The sequence below is a fragment of the Danio rerio genome, chromosome 1, assembly GCF_049306965.1.
Source record: "Danio rerio strain Tuebingen ecotype United States chromosome 1, GRCz12tu, whole genome shotgun sequence".
NCBI classification, from domain to species: Eukaryota; Metazoa; Chordata; class Actinopteri; order Cypriniformes; family Danionidae; genus Danio; species Danio rerio.
This window is the reverse complement of record NC_133176.1, coordinates 27493123-27505000: the sequence shown is the minus strand read 5'-3', so window position 1 is coordinate 27505000 and position 11878 is coordinate 27493123. Positions and strand designations below refer to the sequence as shown.

The window sequence follows — 11878 nt, the reverse complement described above, 5'->3', positions numbered from 1 at the left end:
ATGTCTGTGTGTCAAAACTTAGCTAGCTCTCTGCATGTACATCATTTTTGGGCATCATAGGCGCGTTCTAATGCCTAAAAATGCGGCATAGAGCAGGTCACCTGAAGCGCATGCGCACTAACAGGTGTAACGGCACGCTGCTGCGCGCATTTCTGCTTTTGTTTATCATCTCATGCTCATACATAGCCTACCTTGACATGGAACCGTAGCTATCGATTCTATTTAACAACTACTTAGGGAGAGAGAAAACACAGTTTTAGAGCTATTTTGACAACGCATGGTTGTTTTAATGTTAAATGAGCTCATATAGTCAAATACACATTTCCTGACAGTTTTGCCACTGTTTTATATATAAAAAATGTTCGCTTATAAAACATACTCACGAATTATCACGAATACAGTTGTTTATTATTTTTTATGCACTACCTGTAATTTAATAAGACTGCCTTGCAGTATATTACACAAAAGTCATCTGTAAATAGTGAAATAGTGCAAGTGCTTATGGGAACCACACAGACTCCAGAAAAATAACGTCTTTGTTGTGGGTGTAACGTTAATTTTATACCATTAAACATGGGTTTTTCATTATGAAGAGGCATCAGTGCTGCAGCTGCCTACAGCCCATCATCTTCATGCGGTAGCCATGGCAATGGTCCAGCATTTACAGTAATATACTGCGACACTGCGGCAACAAGTTCTACATTCATCCTGACTCTTGAACAGTGGCTCTGGGCAGAGGATTGCCCCCTTGCACTGAACTGCAGTCAGATTTACTTATACAGTTGTCAGTTCCACATCATGACAAAAGCTAAACTCTTAATAGTCTAGTCTACTGCTTATAGTCAACTTATAAAGCAGGCTTTAATGTTGCTACTGCATTTTATTGTAACTTAATATATATGGTAAATAGTCACAAATAATAATAATAATAATTTTGAATAGACTAGGTGATTTGTATCATTTCTGAAATGTCAATCATTTATCTTTTATGTTTAATAAATGTTAAAGGTGTCAAAGTACAAGCAGTAAATCCATATGAATGCTTACAAATATAGTGCTGTACAGTAAATAAGAGCTATTTATTAACACAAGAACTCGTCTTACAGTCGTACAGAAACAAAGTATCATTTCAATTAAATGCAAGTTCCTGAATTTTATCCATACTTTTATCTTAAAATTTTATGATAGACATGATGATGGCACTGGTTAGTCTGCTTATAAGAGAAAGTTATTTTTCTATTTAGTAATGAGTAAGCTAATAGAATGAGTTACTAAATGAATAACTTTAAAAAAGATAAATGACATCAGTGAATCACAAGGGTTTTAAATTAGAAGACAGACAATAGCAAAATATATTGTATTTTATACTTTGAACATATCAAGCAACATGTCCAGTTGTTTGTTTAACTTTGTCATTTAACAGTTTTGAATAAGTGTAATTATTTACAAATTAAATGTAATGCCATCATTATTTAAACTCAAATGACAGATGTGGGGTGTCCAATTTACAAGACTTTTACAGGACAGTCTAGGAGTGGTTTCAATGTCCAGTAAATTCTACCTAGCACAATAAAAGAACAATGTTAAATCAAGTTAAAGAACATGCATAGTTTTATTTTGTTTAATTATGGATGTCACTAAGTCTGTAAGTCTAAGTCCTGCCAGGCTTGTTTTAGTTAGCCCTTTCTTAATCATTGCTGACCATTGGAGCAGCTGTTTTGAAATTTTATCTTGTTGTCATTTTGCTTCTCAACACTGATGTGAATACCAGAGATAAAGTGTAATGAAATGCTTGAACTTGGTCTGGATTTTCTTTCTTAGCTCAACTACTAGACATCCAGCGGCTAGTCAGCAGCTACTTAACTAAACTATTAACCTATGGATAGTTTACCCAAAAATAAAATTTCTGTTATCATTCACACACCATAATGCTGTTCTAATGGCATATACCTTTAGTGTGTGTGTGTGTGTGTTTTTTTCACACGAAATGAGAGATAGAAAAAGTCCTGTAGTTAGCTGTTGCTGCAGCTTATATGAAAATATACAAAGTCATAAATATCTGCCACCAACTGGCCCACACTTGGCCACAAAGTTGTCATAGATTAACACAGCTCATTTAACATGTTGGGTATATAAAAGATTTCAGCTGATTTTGCTACAGTATAACATATTTATAAAACTTGTTTTATGGAGTAAAATATGTGCTAGGGCTGCACGATATATTATTTCAGCATCAATATTGTAATGTGCGAGTCTGCAATTGTCACATCGCAGGGATCTGCAATGGATTGTAGTTGACCAGACATTTCAGTTATAACCTTGTGGAGTCATTTCAAATGTAAACCTTTAAGGGAAAGTTTATTATTTGCATGTGTTTGAATTTGAGGCAAACCTTTTTCTTTATCACAATTATGCTTGTCATTTTAAAATGATATTTTATGCAGATACACTCCCCTACACAATCAACCCAATCTTTACGAGCTATCAAGTCATCTGGTGAAATTTCATTTATATTGCAATATATATTGCAGTGAAGGAACAAATTGCAATGTCAGTTTTTTCCAATATCATGAAGCATTAATATTCATTCGTTCATTTTCTCTGTGGCTTAGTCCCTTTATTAATCTGGGGTCACCACAGCGGAACGAACCACCAAATTATCCAGCACTTGTTTTATGCAGCAGATGCCCTTCCAGCTGCAACCCATCACTAGGAAACATACATACACTACGGTCAATTTTTAGCATACCCAATTCATCTATACCTCATGTCTTTGGACTTTGGACCGGAGCAACCGGAGGAAACCCATGTGAACACGGAGAGAACATGCAAACTCCACACAGAAATGCCAACTGACCCAGCCAAGGCTCAAACCAATGACCTTCTTGCTGTGTGGCAAACGTGCTACCCACTGCGCCACAATGTTGCCCCAGCTCTAATATATGCCTCTTAAAAATGTTTTGTTTATTTATTCTCAGCTTCAAGTCAACTAAGATTTATGGGAATTTTTAATTTGTATAGAATAGATATGGGCCGGTATAAGATTCTGATGGTATGAAAACCTTGGATAATCATATCAAGGTTTCATGGTTTCACGTGTTGTGCTCACTGCTCTAAAATATATTCTTTTTAAATGTCTGGGTAAAAAACAAAAACTTTTTTCCCCTTTGATAAGAATTTATTCTTTTTTTTTGAAAGATATATGATACTTTGTAGCACTAAACACATTAGGCTATATAATTCAGATAAATCATTAACTTCTGCTGTCTTTGTTTCAAAAACACAGATTTCTTTACAATTTAAAATGGCTTAAAATCTTAATGGCTTCAAATCTTTGGATATTTTTTCTGCTGGAGATACTGTTGTCCTAAAAAAAATGTAAATAAAAAATCTTACATACTCAGGTACGGTATTACAGAATGTTTTGGCGGTTTTAAAACCTTGACTTTTCGGTTGACTTTTTCCCATGCCTTGCATAAAACATTAAAATAGTTATTTACTGCCATTTGAAGGCATACATTTCACCAGCGTATGTGCTCTATGAAATTGAGCCCATGGTTTTTGTGCTACCACAACACAGTGCTCTACTAGTCAAGCTACACAGTTCGAGAATTTTAGTATTGATGAAACCGCACATTGCATTGTGTCAGAGGCACAAATTTAGTACATATTCTTACAATCTCAGGAATAAAGATACAAGAGGTGTCACTGGGGCAGTACGCATATACAGTACAGTAAAGGGTCCATATTGGTACTACAAATAGTGTCTGGACTCTCAGCAGTGAATATTAAACCACACTGAACTAAGCTAAACTGAACTGAACTGATGATTTAATGAACTGTTATTTAATGTTTTACTAAGGAAAAAAGATAAGAAAAAGCCTACATTTTGCAGGGCATGAGAGAGAACAAATTAACAGCATGTTCATTTTTTGGTGAATTATCCCCTAGTAATAAAAGCATTAGATTTCATGTCATAATGCAGTATAACAAATGACTATAATAATATCAAGTAGCTTTCTATTAAACAACATTGATTTTCTCCTTTCATTATAACTCACCCTCTGCACCCCCAACCCCTCCCTGTGTGTCTCTCCCTGTCTGTAGGTCGTCCTTTGTTAGCCAGTGTTCTACTTCAGTGCCTGTCCTGAGGAGCCTTTATGAATGACCCTCTTCAGTGACCTCCATTGACTTTGCTGGAAATGCAGAGGAGAGTAATGGATTTGTTCTTCTATCTGCGTCCATCCTCATATTGCCTGTGTGCCTGGATGCAGAGGAATCCACACATGCAGTGGAGACAGAGCCAGATCATTGTTATAGTAACTGCTGGACTGATAAAGCAATGTGCTTCAACTTGTGGCTGAATGCCACATGCTTGCGTTAAATGTAAAGCAACTGAATAATTTCTTATATCCCAATGGTGTGCTGTCAAATTCTGCACATCGAAAAAAAATCTGTTGCAATATATTTTGCTCTTTTGTCGGGGGGCATTATACAGTTGGCTTTCAGCTACAGGGACTGCCAGGACTAATGTTGCCTAAAACAGATCCATCAGCCTCAAGTTGCTCAAGATCCATCAGCCTCAAGAGTAATTGACTGGTTATTTGCTGGAGAGAGGGCCAGGCTCCAACCTCATGGCATGGGTCAAACTGTTTAAAAAGCCTGGAGGCAACATGTCTGGCACAGGTGCAAGGAGTGGGACGGGGCTGAGCAAGTCCTATCAGCCGGGCAGCATGATCTCTCTCGCTTTGACCAAAGGACTTCTAAATGAGCCAGGCCAGAACAGCTGCTTTCTCAACAGTGCGGTGCAGGTGAGTGAAGCTATATTGAAAACCTACTGTATGCTGGTGTACAATTGAACAAACACTGAAACTGAATATAAAATATTCTTTAAATGGGGTGGAATGTGTGACCCTGGACTTGAAAACCATTTATTGGGGTAATTGTCTATAGATACGCCACATGAAGACAGAATCAAAAATCTGTTGAGATAGGACATTATTTGGCTAAGATATAAGATAAAATCTGTAATCTGAGGGTTAAAAAATAGAGAAATTTGCATTAAAAAGACATTGAAATTGTGGCATTCACTCGAGTAAATTATGATGTTGATTTTTATGCGTTCACTAGAGGAAATAATATGATTAACGCTAGCTCCACAGCTAACTATCAGGCACCTGTAGAGTTAATGCGTTCCAGTAAAATATAGCTATACAAATAAAATGGACCGGGTGCTTTTTGAAACTACACTGTAAAAAAACAATTGTAAAAAATAAGGTCAAGTGACTGGCAGCTATATCTGCAAAACAAAAACCATAAAATCACGGTAAAATTTCTTTGTTGAAATAAAGTGCAAAAAATAATAAATCTACAGATTTTTAAAATTAAAATGTTTACAATGAAACACTGTTATTTTACAGACTTTTCCTAGATTATTACGATCAAATCCGTTCAATAAAGTTACACACTAAGGGGCCTATCATACACCCGGCGCAATGTGGCGCAAGACGCGACGCAATTGTTGTTTGCTAGTTTCAGCTCGGCGCAAGAGTCGTTTTAACGTTTTGTGCCACGCTGTTTAAATAGCAAATGCATTTTTGCTCATATGTGCACCCATAGGCGTTCTGGTCTAAAAAGGAAAGCATTCTGAGGTGCATTGCTAGCGCGTTGCTATTTTGAGAAACTATAATAGATTTTTCAATTGACCAGAACAAAGCCGGTCTATTGTCCAGCGCAGAGCACGTTAGTTATGCGCCTCGCTTACACACTGCTTAATACACACAAGATGTAGAGCAATGCGCAAATATATTTACATATAAAAAAGAATAAAAATATTAAGGATATATATATAGGATATGATAAAGATATATATATATAGGCTATAAATATAAAGGATAAAAATATTACAAAACATATTATTTTCTAGCCTGCATAAATTTAAAACCATACTTTCATGCCTTCTTCATCTCGGGGGCTTTTTCAGTTTATTTAGTATTAGGCAGTATTAAGCAGTATTATTTATTATATGCATATTTATATTTGTTTTATTAAAAAAAAGCTTAGATTTGCCCACCTGTCAGGTTTTAGACCATATGGGGCATAGCATTTGTATTTGGATATAACTTCGTTATTATTGTTTATTTATTAATTTGCTGAAAATTAGAACTGAATTTACAAATAGTTTTGAAATAAATCTTCGCGCTTAACAAACAAAATTAATTATTTATAGGCTAATTGATGTCTGTGCATACAAGGTTTCCCTATCCATGAGGGCAAAAGTGAAAGTAGATAAGGAGAGGCCCTTATCTCTCATTTTCGCGCTGCAGATGCTCTGTTTAGCTGTTTTCTTGCTAGTGAAATGCTCAGTTTTTCCACTTACAAAGTCGTCATGTAAATAGCAAATGCACTATGGCGTGATGCAACTGGCTCTTAAAGGGAATGGGAGATGAGACTCTGATTGGTTTATTCTCAAAACATACCTATAACTCATTAAGAAAATAAGCTCAACCCTTTTAGACCATGCACCATGGCGCAAAGTGGATTTTTCCGTCCTTAAAATAGCAAAAGTGAATTCCGACACGCTCTTAATGCATTTGCACCCTGCGCTTTGCACTTGGATCGTCAAAATAGAGCTTTCCAAAGAAACACTGTTTTTTTACAGACTTTACCTAGATTATTACGATCAAATCCGTTCAATAAAGATACACACTAAGAGTTTTACAATGAAACACTGTTATTTTACCCACTTTTCCTAGATTATTACGATCAAATCTGTTTAATAAAGTTACACACTAAGAGTTTTACAAAGAAACACTGTTATTTTACAGACTTTTATTACGATCGAACACCATCAATAAAGTGCCTGCACTAAAAGTTCAAGAGACAACAATGTTATTTAAAAGAATTGTTCCTAAGTCATTAAGATTAGACACCTTTAATAAAATGCCAAGACATGCTCATGGTCAGAGTTTAACAGTTTTATTTTGGATCAAAAAAGTATGGAAAAAAACAACAAATGAGATACAACTGATTAAAATTCTCACAACTTTAAAATTACAGTTGTTAAATTTTATTGAGTAGTATTTATGTAAAACATGTAGAGGTTTAAGTTATATGGAATGATTAATTTACAAATCCTAAATAAAATGGAATTGTAACGTGAAGGGGATGCTGACAGAAGGAGTGCAGATCCAAATGCAGGTTTATTACAAAGAGATGGTCAGGTAAGCAACAGTCAACACAGGGGCAAACAGAAGTATGCAGGAAATCCAGAGTCATGGTCAAATAACAGGCAAATGGTCAATCCTGGCAGCAAACCACGTAAACAATTAACAAACAAAGCAAGGCAAAAAAAGACAAATGCATCATAACATTCACAGTAACATTATAACAAGACTTAGCAATTGGTGTGTGCGTCTGTGCTGCTTTTAAAGTCCATGTAATCAGTTCATAACTATTCTCCAACTATGTGTGTGATCACACGCAATCAGCGGAATCCTTTACAGGTGCATGAGAGTGGATTTTATCTGTTTTATTTATTGAACGGATTTGATCGTAATAATCTAGGAAAAGTCTGTAAAATAACAGTGTTTTTCTGTAAACATTTTAATGAAAATATCTGTAGATTTATTATTTTTTCACCTTATTTCAACAAACAAACTTTACCGTAATTTTTTGGTTTTTGTTTGGCAGCTATTTTTTTTTTGGCAGCTATTTATTAGACCTTTTTTTCCCGATTTTTAATTTTTATTTTTTTTTTACAAAGCAAGTAATCACAATTTATTACTTTAATTTTACGTAAATTTAAATGTACTTAAAAAAACAGGAAAAGCAGTGTGTAAATAATTTGCCATTTTTTTTATGTAAAACAGAAAAATTGCTGTCATTTTCCATTAATTATTTATTTATATTATAATTTTTACAGACTTTTGAATATATTTTAAAATAACAGAAAAAATACTGTATAAATAATACTATAATTTCCCTGTATAAAAAAATGTCAGTAATTAATCTTTAATGATAAGTACCTAAAATGAAAGTCAAACTGTTAATTTAGAGAGATTGTCATTTTACTAAGTTTTAAATATAATTTGAAATGACAAAAAATAACTGTGAAAAACTTAGAGATATTTTCTGTCAATTTTTTTTTTTTACAGTGTAATGTAATGACGGTGAATGAATGAAAGTTAAACTGGTGAGCCGTCTGACAAAAAAGTGTCCTTCTGAATCAAATCAGGAGAATGCCCATCTGGATCTTTCACTTACTTTGAAGACTAATTACTATGTTTACATGGATATCAGTAATAGTAATTTGCCTTAATCTGAATAAGAGAATAATATAATTACGTGAAATGCTTTTTGAATGTTGTGTCACCAGGCTATTCACGTTTCCTTCAGTCTTGTGTAATTTTGGGTGTTTTATCTTCAATTTCTCGACTTTAACTGCAGTTCGGCAGTTTAACTTTCACTCATGAACATTTTATTCATACCCCCATGAAAAACTGGGTTATTTGATACGAATATGGAGGACTGGTGGAAGAGTGTTGTTTTTGTTGATACCGCATGTCGAATGGAAAAAAAAAAACTTCTGCATTTTGCAGCGAAAAGTCCTACATGGTGGTAATAGTTTGATTGCTGTGTTTACTTCAATAATGCCACTATTATATGCATACTCCACGTCGTAATTCCATTTCTGTTTAATTCAATAATGACTTTAGTCGGATTATGGTAATTAAAAATCACTGTTAACATGGAAGACTTAATTAGAGTATTGTCTTAATCGTATTAAAATCGTTTTAAAGTATTGTTGCCCCTGTTTAACTCAACCACACTGTCAGGGCTCTGCGAACTTGACTTTGCGAAGCAGCATTTTCTGTATGTACATACATCAAAAGCAAGTATGCTATGGCTCATGATTATTGACAATAAAAGATTTACAGTTTAACATTTTGTCTTCACAGAAAAGGCCCAGCCATCACTGAGTCAGGGAAGCAATATATTTATGTTTTATTGTAATTAATTCTACACACTTTAAACGCAGCAAGTAATATGTGAATGATGTTTGCATATGCATTATAATTTTGGCTTGAGGGAGGGGTGTCCTGGGGGTGGGGGGGTGGGGGGGGGGTGATCAAAATTGGACAAACTTGGGCGGCGTGTGTCCTAAAAGTTTGAAAACCCCTGCCCCAGACAACCTCTTTCAGGCAGACTCGGGTACGGTTGACGGGTGTGCACTCGAGTTTAGAAGACATCGTTCACACCAAAAGTACTAGTGTGAAAGCACGCTGAAGAACTTAAAAGATGCAAACAATTGTTAAAACATTTGAACATTTGACTGCCTTAGAATTTCACTATATGGACAAAAGCCCTAGATTTTTTTTTTTTTTACAAAAAAAATGGGTTTGTGATTTCTAAGCCAGAAAAGCCTGTCCAGGAGCAGATTAACCATATAGTTTAAGTTACCATGGTAGAAAACTATATTCAAACTTACCTGGGTGAAAATCCTTTGTGCAACAGGCCTCAGGCAGACTATAAGCTGTCATTAAATATCAACGGTGTACTGTTTGCAAATATTGTCATATTAAGAGTTGTGTGAATTATTTTGGGTTAATTGTTCTCTATTACATGCTGTAAATGTCACATCCTTTTGATTTTCCTGTTGAAAATGTCCTACAAATAAAAACAGTCATTTTAAAATAACCTATGTATTTGAGTAACACACACACACACACACACACGCACGCACGCACGCACGCACACATACACACACACACACACACACATATATGTTATTGTTTTAGTTTTGTTAAAAGCTAGTGTTTTATATCCAATAAAAATCATGAGCTTTCTGTGAAAGCTTAATGTAACTATTTTCAATAGTATAAGGAAGTATAAGCTTCCTTTTACAGCATCAATATTGTAATGTAATTCAAATACAATCAATTAAATAGACTTAAGCATCCATTTGACTGTTAAAGCATAAAAAGAGACTAAAGACAGCAAAAACTACAACAGAATTTCCCTATTTAAAGACATGGCGTGGAAAAATTGAATTTAATAGAGTGCTTCTTGTCTGGTCTGACACACACACACACTTATTATCGTATCTCAGCCAGGCAGTGAAGATCGCTGTTTTTTAAAGAAATCAAATCCTAAACGCATCGATTTTAAATGGGATAAGAATGCAACGGAATCCCTGGGGCTGGCTGACTGAAATTAAAAGTCTGTGTGTATATATCCCATTAATATATATTAGGAAAACTCTTAAATATCTCAAACACTCCAAAACAAATGTAAAGGACCAAAAATATTTCTTCTCTATGCAAACACAGCTAAATTGTATGAGAGGCTGATTATATGCAAACTAAAGGCCAGTTTCTTACAGGTTCTTTGGCAGCTTGACATCTTCAGGAGGAGCCTACGACAGCTGTCTGGCCATTTCTGCTTGGGTGATGCCTGTATTTTCTGCGCTTTAAAGGTGCATGTGTATCTGAAGGCTCAGATGTCTCAAAACTTAGTGAACTTATGACCTAGACAACATTTTTTAATCCTTTTTTGCTTTTATGAAAAATGTATCAGCTTATGAAAGACAAAAATGACAGCTCTTAAATCCAGCATGCAATATTCCATAAACAAGATTTGGCAGTCAATTTCATGGTAACATAAAGATCTAATTTTGACAAAAATGTCAGATAATAGTGTAAATAAGAACTCATACAGTTTATTTAGTTACAAAAAGCCTAGAAGGGGAATAGTGCAGTATGTGACCCTGGAGTAATGACCCAAAACCAGACTTATGTTTCATGGGTATACTTTTGGCTCTAGTTTTAATAGGTCAAAATTATATTATTTTCTTTTTGCCAAAAGATTATTGGATTAAGTACAGATAATGTTCTATGAAAATATTTTCCAAATTTCCACTGTAAATATAGTAAAGCTTTGATTAGTAATGTGAATTGCTAATAACTTTAAACCACTATTAAACAATTTTCTTACTATTTCAGTTTTTAACACTCATATTATAGGTGTTCAATCATAAAATGTTTAATATTTAACAATGCTTTTCTCAGTTAGTGTCAATTTAACTCTCTCAATTTAACAATCTGTTGCGTCCTTTTTGTGAGGAATGCTCTTTGCATGCTGTGACTCATTGACTGTTAATTAATATTCTTCCTATGAGGATCTCAAATTTATTATGCTCCTTCATCAATGTTAGGATGATGTCTGTGTGAACAGCTGTCCTTGTAAAAAGTCTAGACTTACTGAGTTCTGAGACATAACCTTAAATGAACATGACACAAACCTTTGTTATCTCAATACATTTTACGACAACCTTTCAAATACTATTTCTGAAGGATAACTGTATTGCATTTCTGAATTGTGGTTCTGCATTTCTGTGTTTTTTCTAGAGCATCTTCTGTCAGTTCCAGCAGAGTCGAGAGCGGGCTCTGCCGTCAGACACTCTACGTCACGCTCTGGCCGAGACCTTTAAAGATGAGCAGCGCTTCCAGCTGGGTCTCATGGATGATGCAGCGGAGTGTTTTGTATGTCTGACCTCAGAGAGAAAATACAGAATTACATTTGAGCTGAGACGTAATCTGTTTCCATGTGTTTAACTGTGGTGGAGTGGAGGTTATTACTAAACCTTAGACCTTATTAAGATGTTAGAATCTAATACTTTTCTGGGTTCCAAGGTCACTAAGCTTTTTATAAAAAATTTGAGTTGCATTGCAGTGCTTAACATTGTATGTGGCTCTGGGGAGTTAATGTGGAAGAGTTAAAATGGTTTATATATCATCACTCTGTCAGCTGATCTCATTTGTTCAGGGTCAGAATGACCATCGCTTGTTCACTTGATGTTTACCTTCACAAAAAAACT

General features: G+C 34.8%; 2 protein-coding genes across 8 annotated transcripts in view; one reads left to right on the top strand and one right to left on the bottom strand.

The window, feature by feature from the left end:
* Positions 1 to 11878, bottom strand: part of LOC137490010 (uncharacterized) — a 692802-nt gene that overhangs the window by 489092 nt on the left and 191832 nt on the right. The window lies entirely within an intron of this gene.
* Positions 1 to 11878, top strand: part of usp53b (ubiquitin specific peptidase 53b) — a 58605-nt gene that overhangs the window by 298 nt on the left and 46429 nt on the right. For all 4 annotated transcript variants that reach the window (XM_068221284.2, XM_021476531.3, XM_005170957.6 and 1 more), the window contains exons 2-4: positions 4108 to 4811; positions 10385 to 10477; positions 11409 to 11543. In XM_068221284.2, coding sequence (XP_068077385.2) covers positions 4635 to 4811; positions 10385 to 10477; positions 11409 to 11543 — 405 coding nt within the window. In that variant the 5' untranslated portion in view covers positions 4108 to 4634. The remainder of the gene's footprint in view (positions 1 to 4107; positions 4812 to 10384; positions 10478 to 11408; positions 11544 to 11878) is intronic.